Consider the following 27,108-nt stretch of genomic DNA (forward strand, 5'->3'; position numbering starts at 1 on the left):
GAACAATTATGAACACAGGGCCAACTGCCAATCTCACTTCTTCTAAAGCCCCTCACTACCACCCCACCCAACCTGGGATTATTTTGAAACAAATTCTAAGCATCATATATTATAAATTGATATATTTCAATTATAGTACCACTATAATACTGAAAATATTAATAATAATTCCTTAACACCATCAAATATAGTCAGTTTTTAAATTTGCCCAATTATCTCATAAATGTTTTCAGTTTGTTTGAATCAAGAGCCAAATAAAATCCATACAAATTGATTGGTATTTCTTTTATCCATGGGCTCCTCTTACCTCTTTAAAATTTTTTTCTTATAATTTATTTGTTAAAGAAACCATGTAATTTGTCTTATAGAGCTTCCCAGGTTTTGGATTTTGCTGATTGCACTCCCCCGGTGATGTTTAACATGTACCTCTGTCCTCTGTATTTCCTGTAAACTGGTTGTCAGAGTTGGAGGCTTGATAAGATTCAGGTTTATTTTTCAAGAACTTGTCATAGTAGTGTTGCATGTCTGTCTTCTTTTTTGTGTTCATTGTAAGGATAATATAATATTTCACCGTATAGATTACCATTTCTAATTTCATGTTATTATAAAGGTGCCTAAAAGAACATCTTTGAATATAAAACTCTAACTGTATTTTGGATTGCTTTCTTTGCAGAAAATCATAGAAGTAGAATACTAAGTTAAAACTATGAATGTTTTTAATGTCTATGGGACAAATTATTCTTTAAAAGGCTCTTTACACTCCCACTAACTGGTCTGATGACTATTTCATCAAATTCTTGCTGGTTCTAATTATTCTTATTTCAGTTTGCTAATTTGCTAATGGGAAAATAAAACCACACATCTCTAATTTCCTTTTTTTTTTTAATAAAAAAGTAAATTTCTGAGGAATTTTTGTTAGTCATCTACATTTTCTTTTGGAAATTATCTGTTATATACTTTGCTTACTATTTCATAGTAGAATAATTTCTTCCTTTCTTTTCCTGGCAGAGGTACTTTGCTGAAGGAGGGAGAGAAGGGTTTTCCTAGAGAAGAACCACGTTAAAAGTTCAGATAGTATAGGACAAATAAGCTTTAACTTTGAATCCAAAAAGAACAGTAACATCACTGAGCAACAGATAAAAAAGGACATCCTTCTACCTTTCAGAGACTGAGTAAAGTTAAAATATCATTTAATTAACCTAAAAACAAATCAAAAACAAAGGCTTTCATTTAAAATCTCCTTTTCTTTCAGCATAAGTCTCTAAAAGCTTTTAAGAGGGTTTTGTATAACTGGAGTTCTGATGTAAGAACTGAATCCCTGATACTGATCTCAATGTCAGGTGGGATTCATCTAAATAGCTTTTAGAACAGTTAGCTGTTCTTCTGGAATGAAGGATATTCTTGTTTTAAAAACTGTCCATATTAGAAAATGCATGTAGACATGGAGTCTCTTTCTTTTAAGCTTCTTTCAGAGTATAGGTGAATTTCTCATGGTTTTTAAAAAATTAATATTTTAGTTACTATGACAGTTGGCTTTTTTTTTTTATTGATGTTTTAATGGTTTTTAACATTGTGAAATTTTGGGTTGTGCATTTTTGTTTGTCCATCACCATATATATGACTCCCTTCACCCCTTGTGCCCACCCCCCACCCCCACTGCCCCTGGTAACCACAGTACAGTTTTTTCTGTCCATTTGTTGGCTTATATTCCACATATGAGTGAGATCATGCAGTGTTTGTCTTTCTCTTTCTGGCTTATTTCACTTAACATAATACGCTCCAGGCCCATCCATGTTGTTGCAAATGGGACGATTTTGTCTTTTTTTATGGCTGAGTAGTATTCCATTGTATATATATATCACATTTTCTTAATCCAATTGTCAGTCGGGGGACACTTAGGTTGCTTCCACTTCTTGGCTATGGTGAATAATGCTGCAATGAACATAGGGGTGCATAAGCCTCTTTGGATTGTTGATTTCAGGTTCGTTGGATAGATTCCCAGTAGTGGGATGGCTGGGTCATAGGGCATCTCTATTTTTAATTCTTTGAGGAATCTCTATACCGGTTTCCATAGAGGCTGCACCAGTTTGCATTCCCACCAGGTGTGTATGAGGGTTCCTGTTTCTCCACATCCTCTCCAACACTTGTTGTTTTTTGTCTTGGTGATTATACCCATTCTAACGGGCGTGAGGTGGTATCTTAGTGTTGTTTTGATTTGCATTTCCCTAATGATTAGTGATGTTGAACATCTTTTCATGTGGACAGTTGGCTTTTAAAAGTGGAGAAAGTGGTACTGCATGGTATTCTAGAAAGAAATGCTTAATCAGAATCTCTCTTTCCTAATACTTCTTTAGTTAAGTGTTTTCTCAGAATTCATTGGAGAGAAGGAATAGACTAGAAGAACTAGGCAAATCCAATTTACATTAACAATTATAAACAGCAACATTAGAATTAGTTCTGAAAATCAATCACAGACTAATGTTAATAATTAGAGGTAATGGTTGCTGAGTGCTGAACACATGCTAAACACTCGACATACATTTTTCTAATTTTAATTATTACCTCAGGATTATGAACTTGGGTGCATTGTCCTTATGTCAGAGATGAGGAAAGTGAGGTGGATGGATTAACTTGCCCAAGTTTGCAAGGAATTTTAAACTAGGTCTATTTCAACTCCACATCCAAAGTTAAGAAACATACTGAAATGGAAATGGAAATTGGCACAGGCACTCCAAAAGACAAAAATGACTCCAAATAAGGTAGACATATAGAAACAAAGTTGAAAAACTTTAGAAATTACTTTAAGTCAGATAGTAAAATTAGCGATATTCATCCAATATGGGCAGAAATGGAAAACTCAGCATGTGAAGCAAAGTACTGAGTTAAGAAAAATTTTTATTTATTAAAAAATAAAGTTTTGATTAAAAAAAATCATCTCCCCCCTTTTTTCCTCAAAAGTAATATAGGCCCATTGTTAAAAACAAACAATAAAATTAATCTAAAAAAAAATTTGGAAAGATACCCATAATTCTACCATCCAGAGACAACTGATGTTAACACATTATTTTATATATAAGATAGATTTATCCATATATATCCAGATGTGTAAAATTTGCTATTTTCACTTAATTATGTATAATGAATAGCCATCCTATATAATAATGAATTTAACTAGTGTAACTTAATATCGGACATTTTAAATTGTTTCTAGTTTTTTCCTCTTATTTAAAAACACTGCTATATAAAAAACAAATAAGCAAAAATCCTTGAAAATTTATTTTTATACACATTCTTAATTATTTACTTAAATTTCTCAAAGTTGGGTCAACGGACATGCATTACTGGGTCAACAGATGTGAATTATTTAAAGCTTTTGATTCATATTTCCAAGTCGTTCTAAAAAAATATTGTATCAATCTGCAGAGACAACAGATAAATTTGGCAACACTTGTTCTTTTTCTTCCTTTTATTTGATGAAAGGTGCCCTATTACTTTCCTGCCTTTTAAATTAAGAGTATTTTCTCCTGACAATCACGAGGATATTAAATTTATGAAAATTTCTGTGGTTAGCAAACATCATGGTTGTTAAAGTCAAGGTTTTAATCTTCTAGAACAAGGGCAGTAACTCCGGCCTGTGGGCCAAAGCCCGTCTGCTGCCTGTTTTCGGATGGCCTATGCACCAAGAATGGGCTACAGGGTTGTCAAAAGAAGAAGAATACTGCAGCAGAGACCATACGTGGTCCACAAAGCCTGAAGTGTTCGCTCTCTGCCCTTTACAGAAAAAGTGTGCTGTTCCCTGTTCTGAGATATCCACTTTCAAACTAGGTCTGTTGGCATTAAACACCTGCTCTGATAGGCAGCCCTTGTCCTTCAAAGCTTTGGGAAACAGACTGTGATCTGCTGAGACAGACTCTCCTAAAATTTTTATTGTGTACAGTCTACCACTTTTTACATTTCCAAGACTGCCTTTTTAATTTTCGTATTCTCCTTTGTTTTATTTTCACAAAGATTTCAGCAAAATGCTTGTGTAACTGCCTGGGCTTTAAAACGAATGATTTGGGAAATTAAGGGATCTCTTTTGGAAGCCTGGTCATTTACCCACGTATTGAGAGGGTGAAACAAATACACTAGGCTCTTAGACCTGCCCACATGGTCCAAAAAAAAGGAAGCAGTAATTGTTATTCTTTTGTTTAAGGAACAACCAAACCATGCATACACATATGAAATGTTGGTGTACCAAAACAGTACTTGGCCAAGGATTACTATATTGAAGACAAAGGAACGTACAGGGTGTGAGTGTGTGTGGTTAATATTTGTTTCCCATAGTTTTTCTTAATGTAATTTTACTCCATATCTCTTCCATATCCATTACCTTTAATCATTTGTGGACTTAAAAAACTAAAAACTAAGCTTGTTGGAACTATGTCTAAATGAGAATTTAAGATCCAAGTCATAGCCTGAGGAATTACTCTATGATTATGGAGTACAGACTTTTTGTCATCTATGTTGCTTGTTCGGGGATTTTTGACTCTATTTCGAAGTTAAATCACTAAACAAGTGATCATCATATGCTTTACTTAGAAAAATTACTGTAAAATCAACCATATTTTTATTAAAAGAGGTAGAATTACTAGTTAGGAACTCGAAAGGCTGGGAGGAAAGCTTTGCACTTAAAAAAGATAATACAAATAAAATATTTGGAAATAGGTAAATATCTATTTGTTTACCATACAAAGCTCTACTTAAATTACGTACATTTAGTTTAAAATCTTAAAAGAACAATTATCTTCAGAGAAGGAATTATAGGCAATTTTTCTAAGTTCATGATATAAGAATAATCAGACCCGAATCTATGACCTGGTTACTCTAAGAGGAAATACAAGTAAGAAGTAGCAGGAAATTTCTTTTTTGTTGCAATTAAAAATAAAATCAGCTGAGAAGAAAGAAAATATTAGAAGCCATTGATACCGTAAGACATTTAAGTGAACTACTGCCATCTAGTGAGTCAGTCGTGTAGTCATTATGGCACTTGATTACTTTGAAACCCATGTTCCCGTGTCATTGTTTTCAGAACTATTCTAGTCAGTTTTTATTAGGGCTGAAGGGAGTCTATGCAAGGTATGCTTATCGAATTTGTGGCTTAAATGAATTGAGAAGGGAATAGCAATTACATTAAAGATAGAATAAGAACCTACACCTTGAGAAACTGAAATTGAACATGCTGAGGTTTAATAGGGATAAATAAAGAGCCATACTTTCCCTCCTAAACAAAACAAAGCAAAAGAAACACAGAAATAAAAATAACAACGATACCAGTATAAGGATGTGGAGACAAGGTTTAATGGCAACACATGAAAAAGAGTTGGCTGCATGAGGTCACAATGTAACGTGGTAACCAGATCCATACCAACTGAAGCATCTTCAGTGGAAGATGACCAGGATGATAAGAAAAAGAAATAAGCTGTTTAAAAACTGGAACTAGAAAAACTAGAACCAACCAAAGGGGGTGATTAAAAGGAGACAGATTTGCATTCAATATAAAGAGGAACTTTATAGCTGAGTTGAGATGGATGGGCTGCTTGGGCATCACTACAGCTATGCAAGCAGACACTGAAAGATCACTTGGTAGTTATGAAAAGTTTCCAATACTGAATAAATGATTAAATTAGATCAAGGGTCTGCAAACCACAGCCCAGGGCCCAAATCTGGCCTGCTGCTTGTTTTTATAAATAAAATTTTATTGGAACAGAGGCATGGTCATTCATTTATGTATTTGTGCTACAACCACAGAGTTGAGTAGTTGCAACAGAGATTGTATGGCTTTAAAGTTGAAAATATATGGCTTTAAAGTTGAAAATATTTACTATATGGCCCCTTACAGAAAAAGTTTGCCAACACCTGAATTAGATAATTAAAAAGTTTCTTTCTAACTCGTCTATGCACGTTAGCTTCAGAGTATAAGTTTTCTGAGAGTGATGACTGTTTATAAGCTTTGTCAGAATCATGAGTAGACAGAGGTCCTGATTCAAAAATAATTTTCATTGGGTTGATCCAAAGACTATGAATTTGGAACTTTAATTACCTATCATTTATCTGCCTCCTTTCCAACTCCTCCAAAAAGTGTTATATGATGCATATTGATAAAAATTCTTAACGAACTGAGTTCAAATTAATTCAAGAGAGTTGTGATCCTCTTAAATAATTAGGCATACCTTGAGGTGCCATAGACCAAGGCTGTGAATTAACAGCTTAATCATAATCAGATGCGTTAGTTCTTTAAAGCTCATTATTTACAGTAACAATGCAGTAAATTGAATTACGATAAGAAAAAAAGATGACATCAGAACTCCTTTCCTTTTCAGAGTAGTATAAAGGGAACTGGATTCACAAGAGGAAGGATCAGATGATTTTCCTGTTTATTGTTTGGTTCACCTCCTAATTTTGGCTAAACCATTTAATTTCTCTTTGCCCTAGTAGAGAATGACATAAAGTCAGCTGCCAACAATTTGACACCTTCCACCCTTCCTCCCACTCATGGCTCCCCAAGCTACAGGGATAATGCAGGAGAAACACTGATCAAGTCTCTGTGGGTTCTTTGGGGAGAACTAGGAAATCAAACCCAACAGCTTCATCAGTTGGATTTTTCTTCTAGTTTATCATGATTTAGTAAGAGGTGGAAGAAGACATACATTTTTAGTAAGAGTGAACATGAAACATAGCCAACAATAATTCTGTATTATACAGTATAAGGCAGCACTGTCCAACAGAACTCTCTGTGATGATGGAAATGTTCTAAGTCTGTGTTAGCCAGTAAGGGAGCTACAAGCCACAAGTATATGAAATGTGGCCAGTGAGACTGAGGAACTGAAATTTTATTTTATTTAAATTTAAATAGGCCACACAGAGCTAGTAGCTACTGTTTTGAATAGCACAGGTAAAAGGGATATTTTCAGAACTAAATATTTTAAGAATTATATTAATTAACTCATTTAGTATCTTTAAAGAAAAACTGCTGGAAAGAAAGGGGGAGTGGGTGATGGTGGAGGGAGAAATAATACTTCACAAACCATGAAATTAAATTAAGAGATACTGATTTCTAGGAAGTAGGATATGAGTTTTTGTAATATTAAGTTTTCTGGGTTTTGCTTTATTAGGTTTTGTATGTGTGTTTTACTTTTTTATTTGGTTTTTGCTATAATGAACAGGGATTATTTTAACAAATATATAATAATAATAAACAGTTCTAAATTAAGTCTATTTCATTCATGGATAGTCCTATTTATGGATCTTATTTTGGCACTCAATGTGTTTCCTTAGTTCTGTAATTTCTCTTTTAATATCATTTTATTATTTTGTCATCTCAGCTTCAAATGCCCGTGTTGCTGAATTCTTATTTTCATTAATCATTACTTCTTTAGCAAAAATATTCTCATGTAATTTTATCGTTTTCTTTGGATTACATTGGCTTTCAGATAGGGTTTATCTTTCTTTTGTATGAAACTTTAATTCGTTTTTTTGGAGTAATATGTTGCTGTAGTTGCCATTTATTTCTTGAGCTCTATCTAGCTCTGTTGGGTTACTTGGGTTCCTTGCTGCTGTGAGATGTTGTCGTTTCCTGTACAAGGGTACATTCCACTGAGGAATGGATCTAATCATCCGGATCTGTGCCCCAAATTTAGCTTGAAGCCCTGAAAATGGTGAGCCTCAGCAATTTTTCTTGCTTCTGCTGAAATCCTGGGATACTATGTATTGTCTGATGTCGTCCAAGGGTGCTTACTCACTCCTTCAGTCTGATTCTTTCCAGACTGGGAGTATTTGGTAAAAAGCTCAGAATTTGGCAAATTCATCTTCTTTCTCTAAGTATCTTTATGGGAACGGCACCAGGATTTTCTTTCTTTCCTCAATCTCCACTTTTTTTTTTTACATGAATGTTGATACAGTCATGTACTCCATAATGACATTTTGGTCAACAACGGACTCCATATACAATGGTGGTCCCATGAGATTAGTACCATATAGCCTAGGTGTGTAGTAGGCTATATCTTCTAGGTTTGTTTAAGCACACTCGATGGATGTTTTCACAATGATGAAATTGCCTAACGACGAATTTCTCAGAATGTATCCCCATCGTTAAGTGATGCACAACGGTACTGGTATTATTTGTAACTGCCAACAGCTGGAAACAGCCCAAATCTCCTTCAACAGTTGAATGGATAAACAAGCTGTGGTATACCCACACTTGGCAATTAAATGGAACAAATTATTGATACACACAGCAATATGGATGAATCTCAAATGCATTATACCGAGTGAAAGTCAACCTCCACTTCTCTCTTTTTTTTTATGTATAATTTTATTTTATTTTATTTTTTTTTCCCCCAAAGCCCCAGTAGATAGTTGTATGTCATAGCTGCACATCCTTCTAGTTGCTGTATGTGGGACACGGCCTCAGCATGGCCGGAGAAGCGGTGCGTCGGTGCGCACCCGGGATCCGAACCCGGGCTGCCAGCAGCGGAGCGCGCACACTTAACCGCTAAGCCACGGGGCCGGCCCTCAACCTCCACTTCTTGAAGTGATAGCATAAGTTGCACATAATCTTTTTTGAGTGGTTGCTGCTTGTGTTTTTGTTTGTTTGTTTGATCAAAAACAAGATTCTGTGACCCAGTTTCATTTCACATCTTTACCTGGAAGTCTCAGTCTATGACTTTAAATAAAAGTCTTAGCTAAATATACATGATAAATATTAAAACTTTGGTAGAAGCAATTAAAAATCAAAAGAGATGGCCAGAAGATTAAATAAGTGATTGTGAAGTGAATCTCAGAAAATCAGTGAATGTCTGTAACAAAATGATTAGCTCTTCTGTGTGACTGCATACAGGAATTTCACACCAAAGAAAAAAAAAATTTAAAACTTAGAGGTAAGTTTTAGGTAACTTATAGGTAATTTAAAACTTACAGGTAAACTCCATTTTAATTTTACTTTAGACCCCCTACATTCTTGATTGAATATAATTTAAACTATATTCCTATACTCACAGGCCAAGGCTGTAGACCATTCAGTCCCTTTTCTAATTTCTCAACATCCGGAAACTTTGTAGCTCCATCAGCATCTGCCATAAGGATCTTTTCTCCTCGAGAACTGAATATACCCTGTATTTAAAAATTTTAATTAGAAGAAAGCTGCTTAAAATTAACGTTAAATTCAATGACATATCAGTTTACTCTGCTTTACTTAAAATATCTAAGCTCGAAATATTAGGTATTTGACGGCAGGAGGAGGCCACAGTTCACTGAAAACAAATGACATTGATAAGATCTTTCCAAATGTATCTAATGCCTATTTCACGATTTTACAAACTTCATGAGGTCGTACTACTAATACCTTGGAAAATATCAAGATAAGAAAATAATTTGGACAAATTAAAGATATTCTACATCAATAAGAATAAAAAAATAAAATACCTGTGATATACATGATATATACATTTTGTATAAATGACATATGTATGATATATATATTATATATATGTACTATATAAATTGCATATATATCATGGTGCTTAAAGCGATCTGGGGCTACTTAGAGCAGCATATAAGGACATATTTATGGACAGATTGAACAAATATACAGATTTGCTGTGAAATGCATCATAAGATGATAGATCTTGAGTATTCTTTATTGTGGAGTCTAAAGTATTTTAAATTAATTATTGAATAAAGAAATATGGATGTTACTAAAATTTAGGAAGTAGGGATATATTCAAATACTATTTTATGTTATTTGAGGTTTCTGACACTTGGCAAAATTATGCCACTCAATTTTGAACTGTTGGTCTTTTGTGCAAAATAAGGCTGTATTTGCACAAAATATGGTGTATATTTCACACAGAAATAAACTATATATCAACTCTTAATTTCATGGTACATTTGAGTCAATTTATTGTTTCTTAAGTGTAAATATTTTTATGGTTTAATACAGTAGAATATAGCTTTGCTATCACTCAACAGTGTGAATATAGATAAGATATGTATAAATGTAGACAGAAATCTGATCATTAATTCTACAGTGTAAGCCCAGTCATTAGAATCTGTGATGTCTTTTATAATACCCATTTAGAATATGGGGGAAAAAACAGAAATAAAAATGTTATATTTAACATCTGAATAACATATATGAAGTTTTAGAAAAGAGAAAACATTCTGAGAGACAAAATCTCTAGCTATGAGTTTGAAATAGAAAAAAAGAAAGGAAAGCACTATTTCAATGATACATGACAAGGGTGAACTAGAGGTTATTACTCAGCATTAATGGAAAATTGCCTTTGGCCTGCAAACCTGTTTAAGCCACCTCATCTTTCTTTTTTTTAAGCAGGTTCTTTAATGCCTGCTGCTCTCCCATTCTACCACTGATGGCCTTCACTTCAGCCCAAACTTCTTGAAAAGGTAGTCTCTGTTAGCGGCGCCCATTCTTGTCCATACAATCATACCCTATCCTCTCTGACTGCTCTTTCTCTGATTTTTCTTCCTCCTCACGTGCCTCATTTCTCCAAGGCTTGATTCCTGGCTCTCCTTTTGCTCTATACCCTCTTCCTTGCCAATTTAATGGCTTCAACTATCATCTGATGTGTGTGGATGACTCACTCACACCCTCTCTACCAGGCTATTCTGGGTATCACTACTTGGTACCTCAAACTTAACAGGGCTCAAACTCAACTAAACATATTGTCATTTAAACCAGTTTCTCCTCCAGTGTTTCATTCCTTTTATTAATAATATCATCATCTTCTCAGTTACCAAGACCGTTGTAACTCATTCCTCCTCTTCCCGATCACCTGATACAATTCTACCTCATTTTTAACACCTTGTCCTCTCCTCTTCTGTTATGTCACCATCATAATCCAAATAAATACTCTCTGCACCTTGCCTATACCACTGCGCGGGCTGCTGTCACTCTGTCAATGGTAAAAGTGTACAAGTCCTTTGCCTAAAGTTCATGATCTGAACCCACCTGCCCTTCTAACCTTATCTCTATACAGTCAAGCCACATGTACCACTAGCAGTTCCTTTATTGTGGCACTTTCTTTCACACTGCTATGCCTTTAGTCATGTTCCTCCTCTGCAAGCTCCCTGCCCCAACTTTTGCCTGGATAATTCCTACTCCTCCTTGAAGACTCACTGCAGAATTTACCTCCTATGAGAAGTCTTTGCTGCTCCTCCCAGATGGAGGGTGGTGCCAACATTTTGGATATACTTCTATTAGAGCATTTACAGCACTACTAAACTGTGATATCCTTAAGGATAGGATGGTTATCTTTCATCTTGGTATCTCTAATAAAGCACCTGGCATGTAGTAGGCACTTGAATGTTGGCTGAATAAATGAACGAATGGATGAATTTAAAGCTCGCCATGATATTTTTGCATATCCCATGACCCAGTCAGAGCAAAGTCACTGTTTCTATTACACATTCCAAGAGTTCCTACTTCTTTCTTTTCTTGCTTCACTGACGGGCATGCTCTTCTCTCAACTTTTTCTCCATACAGTATCAGCAAGCTTAAGAGCATGGATTTCAGGGTTAAACTAACCTAATCCAAATCTTGAATCTACCTCTTAATATCTATGTGATCTTGAATAAGTTACATTACCTATCTATGCCTCACTTCCCTTATCTATGTAATAAAAATAATATGACCTAACTCATGAGAAAACAGGAGGAAGATTAAATGTGATAATTATGTTGAAGTGGTTAATTTACTGTCCAGCTCAAAATAATCAATCAGCAAGTAGAAACCAGTGTTCACCATCATTGGAGGCCTAGCTTCAGTGACATCTCCTTTGTGAAGTCCGCTGTTTTCCTCATGTGCCTGCGATGGCTAGTTACCTACCCAATATTTATTCTTCCCTTCTTCCTTACTAATGGAATCCTGATTTGGTCAGGAATGAAAATGTTAGAAAAAACATTTCTCAGCCTTCCTTGGAAATAGGGTTGGCCCTGTAACACTGTTCTAGCCAATGGGATTTCAGTAGGTCAATGGGTGGAGCTTCTGGTAAAGCTCTTTAAAAGGGGGCAAACCAGCTGGTATGCATCTTTTGCCCTCTGCCCTTCTTTCTGTCTGGAATGTGGATGCAATGGCTAGTGCTCCAGGAGTCACCTGTGTGCGTGAAGCAAAGGGAGTGAAAAGGTAGGAGCCGGGGTTTCTGATGACACCATGGAGTTGTTGAATAAGCCCTGAACTGCGTATATGTCGACTTCTTTTTATGAGGGGCAAAATAAATAAGTAAACTTCTAAGTCATTTAAGGCACTCTTTTTTGGATTTTCTATCACATATCTTGACTTTTGGTCTTTCTCTCAGTGTATCCCGATTCCTACCTGATATGCCTCAGCTGAAAGCCACCTCTTCTCTCTTGGAATTTCTATAGCACTTCATCTGTAGCTCTCTAATAAGTACAATCGCCTTTTCTATTAGACTGTAATTTCATCAGGATAAGCCCACAGCAGGTTTATCTTAGTTCATGCTACCATGCTTAGCACAGTACCTTCATATAGGTAAAAGTTAATACACAAAAGCATTTTATAAACTGCAAAAAAATCACATAATCTTTTATCCAGTAACTATATCAAAGACACAGAGGTAGATGGTAACATTTTAAATTTTGATTAAGATAAACATATTTTTCCAAATCACCCAGTATGTTATAGATATGGCATGACAGTTTTAGATTTGATCAAATTATATATACAAATTATATTATATATACAAATATATTTGTATTTGTATATTATATATACAAACATATATATTTATATATTATATTTGTATATTATATATACAAATATGTATGAAGTTATTATTAAATGTAATTTGTCACTAACTTGAAACGCTGGTATTTCAGTTATGAAATGACACACATGTACTATACTCTGCAAAAGCAGTTATTCAAAATATCTTTATGTTTTAGATAAAAATGTTGAAAATATGTATTACCATCCTAATAGCTCCGCCTTTTCCACGATTCTTCACCAGTGTTATCACTCGTACTTTGTCACTTCCGTATTTCTGGCAATATTTAAAAGCTACCTGTCAAATTATATAAAAGTCAGACAAAAATTAACTTGGATTCCAAGACAGTAACATAATTGGGTTTCGCACTTTGGCTTAAACACTGCTATTCCAGTTGCCCTTTTCCTGTGACTAGATTATATCCACCATACACTCTGGTGGCCCAGGGGAGTTGTTAAATTCCTGGTGCTAAGATCTGACACTGACTCAGTAGGTTGAAGTCACAATTCACTTTCTTGCAGAGGAACCAGCAGAAGAGGCAGCCGCTGTCTCTTAACTCTCTTGACTCCTCTACCTAAGCTACTGAGCTGCTAGAAAAAATAAAATCCACGTGCTAACCAACTGTTAGAAATTTGTGATCGGGCCCCCAGGACTGCTTAATGACTTATTTACTTGTCAGCAACTGATCTTATTCCCCAGAGGGGTTGTTTGTATCGTGGACCATTTCCCTCAAATCTTCTTACCCAAATTCCCCTCTCTCAGCAGATACCCAAGCCGAAATTTGTCCTCTTCTGAAACTTCAATCTCTTCCTCTCCGCTGGCTCCTCAGCCTCAAATGTGCTCAAGACTCCAGCATCCTAAAACTTTTCCTTTGACTTCACTATTATCTTCAGCAACTGCCATTACTCTGTGATTTATAATCAGTCACTAAACGGTGATCTGTAGTTGCTATCTGCAGCTCTTCATCACTCACTCAGTCTTCAATTCACTGTGGCACGGCTCACGCCCTTTGCTTTTACACATTGCCTTTCTCCTTCACCTCTCTCCATCAACAGCACCCTCTCCTTTTGCGACTCATTTCCACAGGCGGTTGTGAAGTTATTCTCATCTGATGTTTTGCCCTCCTGTCAGGCCAGCTTAAGATGCAGCTCAAAAACCGTTTCTTTTTCCTGGCTTCCATGCCCATCCTCACCTGTCCCAGAGGAAAAGTATAATTCTAATAATAATATGTGCTCCTAAGGCATTTTCCCATTCACTCATCACATAACGTAACTGTAGACCTTCCCCACTAGGCTGTGAGCTACTTAAAGGTAAAGACTAATATTTCCACTGCCTGACACACAGTCTGGAATTGATTAATCTCCATGAACAAATGCAGCCATAATCCTTTGTACACACTCCTAGTATAGCACTGTGGTAGGCACTGTTAGCTGCCTACCCAACAAACAATGCCTCCTTCTTCCTTGTTATTACAGCCCCAGTCTTACATAGTTATAGTGTGTGCAGCCGTAGGAGATGAATCATGATTGGTCTAAATCCTCTTTGCCAAGTACTTACCCAGCCCCCCTTGCAAGCATGGGTGGCCATGTCACCAAGTTCTGGCTTATGAACTCTACCAGAGGTCTGCTGGAGAGTTGAGGCTTCTGGTAAAGATTTTTATTTCCACTTAAAATGGAGAGAGGCACACAAAGATAACTCTTAATGTCCTGGCTGTCTCTTATTGCTTCCGGACACATGATATTTGGAGCGGTGGCCATTTTCTTATGAGGAAGCACGCAGGAACCGAGAAGACAGAGATCTGGCAAGTTGGCATTGTTCAAATGCTGAGCCAACTCCTGAAACAATGGCGTCCAGACTTCCTGGTGTATGAGATAACAAAATGCCTTTTATTACCTAAGCTCTCCTCATGAGATAGCACCTAACTGATAAAAATATCTAACACATTGTGCTCCGTTTATCTGGTGCATGTCTCCAGTATTAGATGAGAACTCCTCAATTGAAGGCAGAGACAGGTCTCCATCTTTGTTATTTTAGCACCAGTCATAGCCTGTGACCCATGTCAATGGCTCAGGGAATGTGTATTCAGAGAACATTCGAGTTGTAGATGTTTGCTCTGGAATGGCATAAAGCTTGACAGTCGTCACAAGACTCCAAAATCAGAAAGACGAAGTCACTGTGCAAGTAACTGAAACAAAAGACACTTTACCAGGCTAGGATAAAAGGCTTGTTCCAAAGGGGATGCTATCTAGCTTTGACGAAAGCAAATATTGTTGAAGCCACTCCTGTGTGGAATGCACGAACACTGAAGCTTTACAGTGTGCCCTTTGGACACTGCAGCAGCTGCTGCTTGCCCACCATTTGTGAATTTAGTTCATACTGAGTGCTTACCTTTCTGGTATCTTATATTATCTAAAAGTATAATAAATATCACTGTACAACTGCAATACTCTTATATTGTATTTTGTGCAAAAATTCTGCCTCCTAAGTTTAAAACTCCTAAGAACAAGAAGTATATCCAGATTTTTTCTCATATCCCTCACAGAGTGAGACACATAACAGGCAGAAAATAAATATGCAACATAGGAGAAAACTAGCTTCTTATTTATTTGTATTTTTTTATTGTGAAATTTTTGTTGTACATTATTGTTTATCAGTCACCATATAAATGTGTCCCTCCACCCCTTGTGCCCACCCCCCACCCCCTGGGAACCACCAAACAGTTCTATCTATGTGTGTGTTGGTTTATCTGCCACATATGAGTGAAATCATGCACTGTTTGTCTTTCTCTTTCTGGCTTATTTCACTTAACATAATACCCTCCAGGTCCATCCATGTTGCTGCAAATGGGAGGATTTTGTCTTTCTTTATGGCTGAGTAGTATTCCATGGTGTGTGTATATATATATATATATATATATATACACACCACATTTTCTTTATCCATTCATCAGTCAAGGGACACTTGGGTTGCTTCTATGTCTTGGCTATAGTGAATAATGCTGCGATGAACATAGGGGTGCATAAGACTCTTTGGATTGTTGATTTCAGGTTCGTGGGGTAGATACCCAGTAGTGGGATAGCTGGATCATAAAGTATTTCTATTTTTAATTTTTTGAGGAATCTCCATACTGTTTTCCATAGAGGCTGCACCAGTTTGCATTCCCACCAGCAATGGATTAGGGCTCCCATTTCTCCACAGCCTCTCCAGCATTTGTTGCTTTTTGTTTTGGTGATTATAGCCATTCTAACGGGTGTAAGGTGGTATCTTAGTGTGGTTTTGATTTGCATTTCCCTGATGACTAGTGATGTTGAGCATCTTTTCATGTGCCTATTGGCCATCTGAATATCTTCTTTGGAGAAGTGTCTGTTCATTTCCTCTGCCCATTTTTTGTTTGTTTTTTTTGTTATTCATTTGTGTGAGTTCTTTATATATTATGGAGATTAATCCCTTGTCAGATATACGGTTTGCAAATATTTTTTCCCAGCTGGTGGGTTCCCTGTTCATTTTGATCCTGGTTTCATTTGCCTTGTAGAAGCTCTTTAATCTGATGAAGTCCCACTTGTTTATTTTTTCTTTTGTTTCCCTTGTCTGAGTAGACATGGAATTCAAGAAGATCCCTTTATGGCTGATGGTGAGTAGTGTACTACTTATATTTTCCTCCAGGAGTTTTATAGTTTCAGGTCTCACCTTCAGGTCTTTGATCCATTTTGAGTTAATTTTTGTGTATGGCGAAAGAAGGTGGTGTACTTTCATTCTTTTGCAAGTGGCTGTCCAGTGTTCCCAGCACCACTTATTGAAGAGACTTTCCTTTCTCCACTGTATGTCCTTAGCTCCTCTATCAAAGATTAGCTGCACATAGACATGAGGTTTTATTTCTGGACTTTCAATTCTGTTCCATTGATCTGTGTGTCTGTTTTTGTACCAGTACCATGCTGTTTTAATTACTATCGCTTTGTAGTATGTTTTGAAGTCAGGGATTGTGATGTCTCCAGCCTTGTTCTTCTTTTTCAGGATTTCTTCAGCTATACGGGGTCTTTTGTTGCCCCATATGAATGTTAGTTGGTATTCTTTGTTCTATTTATGGGAAGAATGTCCTTGGGATTCTGATTGGGATTGTATTGAATCTATAGATTGCTTTAGGTAGTATGGACATTTTAACTATGTTTATTCTTCCAATCCAAGTGCATGAAATATTTTTCCATTTCTTTATGTCATCATTGATTTCGCTCAATGTTTTATAGTTTTCATTGTATAGATCTTTTACTTCATTGGTTAAATTCACTCCTAGATATTTTATTCTTTTTGTTGCAATAGTAAATGGCATTGTCTTCTTGAGTTCTCTGTTAGTTCGTTGTTGGTATACAGAAAGGCAACTGATTTCTGTAAGTTAATTTTGTACCCTGCCACTTGGCTGTAGTTGTTGATTATTTCTAATAGTTTGCCAATGGATTCTTTTTTTTTTTCCCCCAAAGCCCCAGTAGATAGTTGTATGTCATAGTTGCACATCCTTCTAGTTGCTGTATGTGGGACGTGGCCTCAGCATGGCCGGAGAAGCGGTGTGTCGGTGCGCGTCCAGAATCCGAACCCGGGCCACCAGTAGCGAAGTGCGCGCACTTAAGCACTGAGCCACGGGGCCGGCCTTCCAATGGATTCTTTAGAGTTTTCTATATCTAAGATCATGTCATCTGCCAACAGCGAGAGTTTCACTTCTTCATTGCCTATTTGGATTCCTTTTATTCCTTTTGCTTGCCTAATTGCTCTGGCCAGAACCTCCAATACTGTGTTGAACAGGAGTGGCGAGAGTGGGCACCCTTGTCTTGTCCCTGCTCTCAGAGGAATGGCTTTCAGTTTTTCCCCATTGAGTATGATGTTGGCTGTGGGTTTGTCGTATATAGCCTTTGTTATGTGAAGGTACTTTCCTCCTATACCCATTTTGTTCAGTTTTTATCATCAATGGATGTTGGATCTTGTCAAAAGCCTTGTCTGCATCTATTGAGATGATCATACGGTTTTTATTCCTTCTTTTGTTAATGTGGTGCATCACATTGATTGATTTGCGGATGTTGAACCATTCCTGTGTCCCTGGTATGAATCCCACTTGATCATGGTATATGATCTTTTTAATGTATTGCTGTATTCGGTTGGCCAATATTTTGTTGATCATGGTGTATGACCTTTTTAACATATTGCTGTATTCGGTTTGCCAATATTTTGTTGAGGATTTTTGCATCTATGTTCATCAGGGGTATTGGTCTGTAGTTTTCCTTCTTAGTATTGTCTTTGCCTGGCTTTGGTATCAGGGTGATGTTGGCCTCGTAGAATGTGTTGGGAAGTGTTCCATCTTCCTCTGTTTTTTGGAATAGTTTGAGAAGGATAGGTATTAAGTCTTCTTTGAATGTTTGGTAAAATTCTGCAGAGAATTCTGCAGAGAAGCCATCTGGTCCTGAACTTTTATTTTTTGGGAGGTTTTTGATTACTGTTTCAATCTCTTTACCTGTGATTGGTCTATTCAGGTTCTCTATTTCTTCTTGATTCCGTTTTGGGAGGTTGTATGAGTCTAGGAATTTATCTATTTCTTCTAGATTGTCCAATTTGTTGGACTATAGTTTTTCATAGTATTCTCTTACAATCTTTTGTATTTCTGTGGTATCTGTGGTAATTTCTCCTTTTTTATTTCTAATTTTATTTATTTGAGCCTTCTGTCTTTTTTTTCTTGGTGAGTCTGGCTAAGGGTTTGTCAATTTTGTTTATCTTCTCAAAGAACCAGCTCTTTGTTACATTGATCATTTCTACTGTTTTTTTTAATTTCAATTTCATTTATTTCTGCTCTGATTTTTATTATTTCCCTCCTTCTGCTGACTTTAGGCTTTGTTTGTTCTTCTTTTTCTAATTCTGTTAGGGGTAGTTTGAGGTTGCTTTTAGGCTTTTTCTTGTTTGTTAAGGTGGGCATTATGGTCTGAAAAGATGCTTGTTATAATTTCAATCTTCTTAAATTTATATAAGCACGCCTTGTTTCCCAACATATGGTCTATTCTTGAGAATGTTCCATGCACACTTGAGAAGAATGTGTAATCTGCTGTGTTTGGATGGAGTGCTCTGTATATGTCTATTAAGTCCATCTCATCCAGTTTTTCATTTAGGTCCATTATTTCCTTATTTATTTTCTGTCTGGATGATCTGTCCATTGATGAGAGCGGGGTGTTAAGATCCCCTACTATTGTGTTGATGTTAATATCTCCTTTTACGTTTGTTAATAGTTGCTTTATGTACCTTGGTGCTCCTGTATTGGGTTCATATATATTTAAAAGTGATATGTCTTCTTGGTGGAGTGTCCCTTTTATCATTATGTAATGCCCCTCTTTGTCTCTCATTACGTGTTTTATCTTGAAGTCAACTTTGTCTGATATAAGTATGGCAACACCTGCTTTCTTCTGTTCGCCATTAGCTTGGAGTATTGTCTTCCATCCTTTCACTCTGAGCCTGTGTTTGTCTTTAGAGCTGAGATGTGTTTCCTGGAGGCAGCATATCGTTGGGTCTTGTTTTTTAACCCATCCCACCACTCTGTGTCTTTTGATTGGAGAGTTCAGTCAATTTACATTTAGGGTAATTATAGATATATGGGGGCTTGTTGTTATTTTATCGCCTTTTTTCCGGTTCTTTTGCATTTCTTTTTTTTCTCGTCCCATGTGTTTTGGACTACCAATGCAGTCTGGTAGTTCTGTATGGGGGTTCTCTTAGTTTTCTCTTTCTTTATCATGTGTGATTCTGTTCTGATTATTTGGTTAGTGGTTACCATGAGGTTTGTGTAAAAAATCTCGTGGATGTGATAGTCCATTTTTTGATGGCCTCTTATTCCCTGAGACTAAGTCGATTCCATCCCTTTCCTCTTCCCCTTCTATGTTATTGTTGTCACATCTTATTCCTTCTTGTGTTGTGAGTTTGCGTTTAACATGATGAGGTTATATTTATACTTGGTGCTTACCTTCCCTTGATCTTTTGTTTTATAATTAAGTGTTTGCTAATCTATTTTGATAGAGGACTGCAATTTTTCTGGTTTTGTTGACCTGTTTTCCTCCTTGTTCAAAACTTTGAAAACCCTTTCTCTTTTTCTCCTCAGGGCTCAGGGCCTTCTTGAGCACTTCTTGTAGTGGGGGTCTTGTGGCAATGAACTCCCTTAGCTTTTGTTTATCTGGGATAGTTATTATTTCTCCATCATATCTGAAGGATATTTTTGCTGGCTAGAGTATTCTTGGCTGAAAGTTTTTGTCCTTTACAATTTTGAATATATCGTTCCACTCTCTCCTAGCCTGTAAAGTTTCTGTTGAGAAATCGGCTGAGAGCCTGATAGGAAATCCTTTGTATGTTATTTTTTTTTGTATAGCTGCCCTTAATATTTTTTCTTTGTCATTGACTTTTGCCAGCTTTACTACTATATGCCTTGGAGAGGGTCTTTTCATGTTGATATATTTAGGAGATCTATTGATTTCATTCACTGGTATTTCCACTTCCTTCCCCAGGCTTGGGAAGTTCTCAGATATTATTTCTTTGAACAAGTTCTCTGCTCCTTTTTCCCTCTCTTCTCCCTCTGGAATACCTATAATCCTTATGTTAGATTTCCTCATTGAGTCGGATATTTCTCGGAGAGTTTCTTCATTTCTTTTTAGTCTTAGTTCTCTTTCCTCCTCCATCTGGAGCACTTCTGCATTGCTGTCCTCAATGTTGCTATTTCTTTCCTCCATATTCTCAGCTCTGGTGCTGAAGGCTTCCAGATTTGTCTTTTTCTCCTCTATTGTGTTTTTCATCTCTAAGATTTCTGATTGTTTTTTTATAGTTTCAATCTCTTTTGTGAAGAAACTCCTGATTTCGCTGAATTGTCTGTCTGTGTTTTCTTGTATTTCATTAAGCTTTTTTATGATGGCTATTTTGAATTCTCTGTCATTAAGGTTATACATTCCTGTGCTTTCTGGGTTGACTTCTGGGTGCTTGTCATTTTCCTTTTGGTCTGGAGATTTATTATATTTTTGCATGGTACCTGTTGATGTTGGCTTACCTTTCCTCATAGTGAAAATATGTGGTCTCAGTTTCCTCTCGCTGCCTCTGGGTGGGGGTCAAGGGCTGTGTATTCTGGCCCGCCTCAATCCGTGGGCACTTTTTTCGGCCCCTTGCTGATCTGTGGTGTGGCTGAGTAGAGGCTGCTGGGGGGGAAGTGTGGAAACAGCTGGAGCTGGAGCGCAGCTAGGCCGAAGCAGCTGGGGCTCGGGTGCGGGTGTGTTGAAGCAGCTGCAGCTGGAGCGCCACTGGGCCAAAGAAGCTGGAACTGGAGTGTGCTGGGCCAAAGAAGGGAGAGCTGGAGGGTGCTGGGCCAAAGAAGCTGGAACTGGAGTGAGCTGGGCTGACGAAGGAGGAACTGGAGTGCCACTGGGCTAAAGAAGCTGGAACTGGAGTGTAGTGGGCCGAAGTTGCTGGTGCCAAGTCAGCTGGAGCCTGTGCACAGGCCAAGCCAAAGCAGCTGGAGCCAGGGGGGTGGGGGGGTGGTCAAGCCGAAGGAGCTGTGGGTGGGGCACGGTCCAGCTGAGAGAGCTGGGGCTGTGGCACGGTGGAGCAGGGGAAGCTGGGGCTGTGGCTTGGAGCAGCTGGGGCTGCGTGTGGTGGGGACTAAGCTGCCACTGCCTCTGGTGTGGGGTTGCAGGCTCGCCCCACTGCTGGTCAGGCCGGGCGCCTGGGGGCCGCTGCCTGTGGGGATGGGCTGAGCGGAAGCGCCGCTGTGCTGAAGTGCCAGTCGAGCAGGCTGGTTGGGGGAGGGGCGCTTACTTTCGCCTCCCCGATCTCAGAGGTTTCTTGCCTTGCTGTCGCTCTCTGCTCTCCTGAGGAGCTAGCCTGTTGAAACTACCCTTGCAACAGTTCTGCTCTCTCTGTAGGGGTATCCTCTCAGGCTGTGAGGGGTCTTGGAGAGCTCCAGTTTTCACATGGCGAGCCACCCCTCCCCCTCCTCTGAGAGCTGCCTGGTCTCAGTCTCTGGGTTACAGTCCTTGGGGAAGGATGGGAGCTCCTCTTACCTCCTTCCACTTACTCTGGAGATTCCAGCACCTCAGTCCTCGTGGGTACGGCTGCCTGGGTGCCTCAGACGTCCCCTGTGTTGTGTGAATAGCTTCTGTTGGAATACGAATGTCCTTTTTGTTGTGTCTTAGAGGGGGAGAGTTCATAGGGGAAGCTCACTCTGCCATGATGCTGACGTCATCGCTTCTTTTCTTTAAATTAAAACTTCTACTAAATAGGACTTCAAGTTTTCTCTTTCTTCCAACCTTGGGAGAAAAAACTAAGGTCTCTCTCACCGATTCTTCCAGGAGAGCAGCCTGCCACTCACATGCCAAAGGGCTTCTGAGAAAACAGCTCATCAGGAAAAGCTGCTTTTCCTCAGCATGGTGGAAGCTGCTTCTGTAATCTCAGCAGCAAGTGCCTGATGTTTATTTTCTATGGTATTCCCTTCCTATATTAATAAACTGCTGGAATAGTTTGTGTGCATATCTTTCATGTCATACTCACTATTCAAAGGGCAGCACTTACTCTTCCTAAAACAGATCCTGCCAATAACTTCTGGCTCTATGCCTTTGTTTACACTATTTTTTCAGTATGAATGCACCATCCTCTCTGTTCTGGTCATAACCATCCTTAAAGGTTTAGTTCAAAAGTCACTTCTCTCATTCAAATTCTTGGTAGCATTTTATTTTCGGCCTCACTTTTTACCTGCATTATAGAATTTGTAGGCATGTTGGACACTGTCCTGGAGGCTGCTTACACAGAGGGGCGGGCTCATGTATCTGTATGGTCCACCCAGCGTCCAGCACTTTGCACATAGTTGGTATTTAACAAAAATTACCAATGAATAATCAAGTGAACAGATGTTTTCTTGTATATTTAAAGGTCTCTTATGTTGCTATTTAACAAGAATATGATAGCACCATAAATGAATCTTTTATTATAGAAATATGAATGTCAAAGAAGAAAATGCGAAGCATTCTTAATATTAAAAATATTTAGATGTTTGTAGAGCAATTTATCCAGATCACTGGCAAGATTTAATGAATGTACTACTACAAGGGTTGGTGCACACTGGGCCCAGCAGTCACAGGTCCAGGAATGTGGGAATGAGCGGGATAATACTCTAAGACACTGTTACCCGCTAGGGGTTAATCTAGATGGGGATATGCCAAAGGATACCCCTGATAGCCAGGGGCAGATAGGAAGGCATGTTCCTACGTGCACGACTGCTTTAGAAACTGTAAGGCAAGGTGGAGCATAAAGAAAAGAATTACGCTGAGGAAAGAAGGAACCCTCAATTGGTAGGCAAAGAGAGTTCCCCAGTGGCCAAGGTAAACTGTTATTATGCATGTTTTCTCCTGATCTGGTGACCTTCAAGGATTCCCTGGTCTTGTGGAGCAGTGGAACAGCAGATATATTTTCCAGCTTTCCATAAATGAAAACTCTCTGCTTTTTCTACTACCTACACGATAATAACAGATAGTATCTGGCATAGCTTTAGGGTTCTCTGATGAGCAGAAATAAGATTTTACATTTGCTAAATTATTCTGTATTTTCTATTTACTGGGATTCTAAAAGCAAGTTTACTTACCTCTGAAGTCTGGTCTTTGCTGCCATCATCAACTACTATCACTTCATAAGTGAACATGGGATCTTGTTTCTGCAAGAAGCAAAAATAAAATACCACAATTTGCTATGACTGCCACCAAGAAATCTAATAAAATTGCAAGGAATTTAAAAAATAGTTGTTTTAGTGTTGATGTCTATAAATATGAATATAAATAAGTACACAAACCACATAAGATGAAAATTCCAAGAACAAAAAGGAGGAGAGACACTGGGTAGGAGTGGAGGGCGAGCACTGACTACATCTCCATGAGCCTCCTGCTCCTCCACTCGCCCGCCCTGTACCACGTCAGCGGAAGCAGCCAGGCTCTTGTGGTGCTGAGCTCATCTTAGAGGCTACAAGATGTACGAGGAAAAGCCCATGAGGTGTGAAGTCAGTGTGTGCAGATTCCAACCTGGCCGCACCACTTCTTAGCCTTAAGACCTTGCGTAAGTTACATTTTTGACCTGTTTTCTCATTTGTAAAAAAAAACAAAAAAAACCTAGCCCATGTGGCTGTTGTGAAGATTACATGTAACAGAAGAGGCAGAAGCCTCACATATAATAAGGGCTCAATTCTCTTTCTCTTTTCTTTAAATTTAATTTGTGAGTAAGGCCCCCTCTCTTTTGATGAATCTTCTATCTTCCTTTTACACAAAAAAACCTAAAACTAAAGTAAATCAAAACAAGGAATTTTCTAAAAAAAAAAAAAAAAGTAGCAGCCACAAAGCTCACTTGTTTCCTTAAACTCTCCAAGGAGATCCCAACAGCAGCTCATGCTACAAGAGGGGCACGTATTACTTTTCTTCTCTTTATGCAGGGAAAGAAGAGGAAAACAAATGAGGGGGACTCTTCAGAATAATAAATAATTTCACCCTAATTGTAAGTCTTTTTTAAATAAATCTCTTTTTTAAAAGTCACAAAAGTAAAAACAGCATTGTGCTATCATATAAAGTCTGCCAACGTACACTGTCACTCAGTTTTAAATATTACCAGGCAAGAGAGGATGAAAAGTGGGTGAGAGGGTGCAAAGGAGAAATTTCAACTTTCCAGTTTCTGGGGTCCCCCCCACCTCTGGAGGTGGGGTGCTATGTGTTGGGCTTGCTTGCTAACAGCTGACCGTGGACAACAAGCTGAGCACGGGGTCGCCCAGTGATCACAATGGCCTCAGCACAGCCGGCATTGCCTCTCACAGTGAGTCTAGCCCGGGGTCCATAAGTGGGTGACCTGGTCGAGTTTTAATTGGAGATCTTATATTGAAAGAGAAGATGTGATACCTGTCTCTTCTCTAGGTAGCTCAGAGCTTCATCCATCATTACAGGCACTTAAAGCAAAACAAGATATATTAAAAATTGATTTTGAAAATCATTTACCAAGCCCCAGCACATTCAGTTTACGTATGGGAAAAGTCTGAATAATCCAACAAGCCCCTCTGGGACTTTCCCCCAGTGCCATTCCCATCTGGAACATCTGTCTTCTGTTCACATCTTGCTGTTACTTCTCTAGAACACTCGGTCCCACTGCTTCACGATGCTGCTCCCACCCTTTACAGCTAATATTCACTTCCCCTCTTCTGAGCTGCAATTACCAACTTGGCACTCACCACAGCCAACATCCATTCATGTTCTGGCAAAAACACTGAAGTCCATACTTTAAATTTCCTTTTCTTCCCAAATTACCCCTTACCAAAAAATCAAATAGGGCTTACACCGTTTCTCTTCATTGTATGAAGGCACAACAACAGAAAGCTGTTTGGTAGGTGAGTCACATATGCTGGGTAAAGCTTCCTTCTGCCCTCTGGCATTTAAGAAGAACTTCTCTTGCTCATGTCGATGAAGGTGTGGCATTCCCGCAGCAGTTATAAATGCAACAAAGGAAATCTAAAAGCAGATATGTTAACAAGAAACTATGTTATACTATATGTCTTAAACTCATACAGTGCTGTATGTCAATTATTTCTCAATAAAACTGGGGAAAAAAAGAAATTATGTTATATTGCCCTTTTGTTTACATTTGTTATTTTGTGTGTGTGTGGAATATTTACTCTCAGTTTTTAGTCCATTAACAATGGTCTGGAGGTGACTCCAAAATTCAAACCAGTCAGTCTCCACTTATGAACTGATTATTGTCCTTTTTTTCCATTAATATGGTACTAATGGCTTAGGAGGGTCTTTGTCTCTTCCAACCTGTCATTCCCTAGCCCTCTGTCATTCCAGATCTAATAGGGAACAGTCACTACAGAAGTGCAATCTACTATTAGATGCCCTGAATGCCTGAACTCTGGCACAATCACAATGAGGTCCCACCCCTACTTGGAGCCTGTATGTGACAGATGACAAGTTCATATTGCAGTGGAATGTGTGGGGTGAGGGCAGATCTCCCATCCAGGACCAGATTGACTTAGGATACGAAGGGAAGATTCCCTCAATCCTCATAGTAGGAACCACTAATGCTTAAGAATATATTCTTGATACTTATCCCAGATTTGAATTCAGAATACAGTATTTTCTAGAGTAAAGTATCAAACTTGTAGGCTGTAGGCACCATGCACTACTAACATTATATAGCTCCTTTCCATATTCATTTGGGAGCTAGCTTTAGAAATACCATTCTTTGTAACATTGTTTCTATTGGTATACTTTCTGCTTGCAAAACAATCAATCTACAAATTTTTGGAATGCTACTCATTTGTAATTTGATGACCATTTATAATATTCCATTGGGTACAGACTGAAATTGAATATGCTTCTGATTAGTATGAGCATGGAGACAGTATCCAGACTAGTGGTTAAGAGTTTCTGTTCTGCACCCCTAGTGTCCAGACTGTGGTTTCCAAATTCAGTTTCCCACTAAAAGCAACCAGTGCTTCTAAGAGGAACGGCTGATTCAGGTCTGGGGCAGGAAATGTACAACAGTGGAAGAACAGTTAGACCAGAAAGCAAGGAAGGTATCCACGACTGTGAGGGCCACGCCAAAAGGACAAAGTAGCCAACGTGAGGGGCTCCCACTGGCCTATGATGGGAGGATTTGAGCACCAAAAAGAATAATTACTGCAATGGATTGAAACATATGAAATATATTTTATATTATGGATTCACAATGATACTAAAAATAAAAAATTGGTCACTTTTGTAAAATTCCAGGCAACTATCTCATTATTTTGAAAACTTGCCTTTTTTATCTTACCTTTTATATATGAAAGGTATTTCAGGGTAACTGAATAGCCAAGGATGAGATTTTTTTTCATTAGAGAATTCCAGGTAATACACGAAGGAATGATACAATTAGAATATTTCACTTTGCAACTCCCAGTGAAATAATGGATTTAGGTAACGATCATCAATGACTGCTAAAACCATTAGGTTAATAACAAGCTTGATAAATGGTGGGTCAGGCTAACAACTCCTGAACCTGTGGGTCCATCTTAACACCAGAGAAAATCAGACATTACACGCCTCCTGATGTGATAAAAGAGGAGGTATTCAGCATCACTCACACACTTTTCTTGATTAAAAAACTCAAACACACATTTGATCAAGTCGCTACATGTAACTACCAGTTTACAAGAAATTCAGGAGACAGAGTAAGACGTTAAAAGGCACCAAGGGGATGCAATCAGTGAAATTTAAATTGTGAGAAATGACACAGGACAAATGACCACTTGTTGGAGACAAGGAAAAGG

At 38.1% G+C, this 27,108-nt stretch overlaps 1 protein-coding gene across 4 annotated transcripts in view; it reads right to left on the minus strand.

Moving 5' to 3' along the window:
* Window positions 1-27,108, minus strand: part of ALG5 (ALG5 dolichyl-phosphate beta-glucosyltransferase) — a 47,178-nt gene that overhangs the window by 18,058 nt on the left and 2,012 nt on the right. For 3 of the 4 annotated variants that reach the window (XM_058548038.1, XM_058548039.1, XM_058548041.1), the window contains exons 2-6: window positions 25,135-25,306; window positions 24,704-24,750; window positions 23,413-23,481; window positions 12,987-13,079; window positions 9,037-9,150 (exon numbers count right to left, since the gene is read on the minus strand). In XM_058548038.1, the coding sequence (XP_058404021.1) occupies window positions 9,037-9,150; window positions 12,987-13,079; window positions 23,413-23,481; window positions 24,704-24,750; window positions 25,135-25,306 (495 nt within the window). The remainder of the gene's footprint in view (window positions 1-9,036; window positions 9,151-12,986; window positions 13,080-23,412; window positions 23,482-24,703; window positions 24,751-25,134; window positions 25,307-27,108) is intronic. The other variant, XM_058548040.1, reaches the window with a different exon arrangement.

The sequence above is a fragment of the Diceros bicornis genome, chromosome 9 (genome assembly GCF_020826845.1).
Source record: "Diceros bicornis minor isolate mBicDic1 chromosome 9, mDicBic1.mat.cur, whole genome shotgun sequence".
Lineage (NCBI taxonomy): Eukaryota > Metazoa > Chordata > Mammalia > Perissodactyla > Rhinocerotidae > Diceros > Diceros bicornis.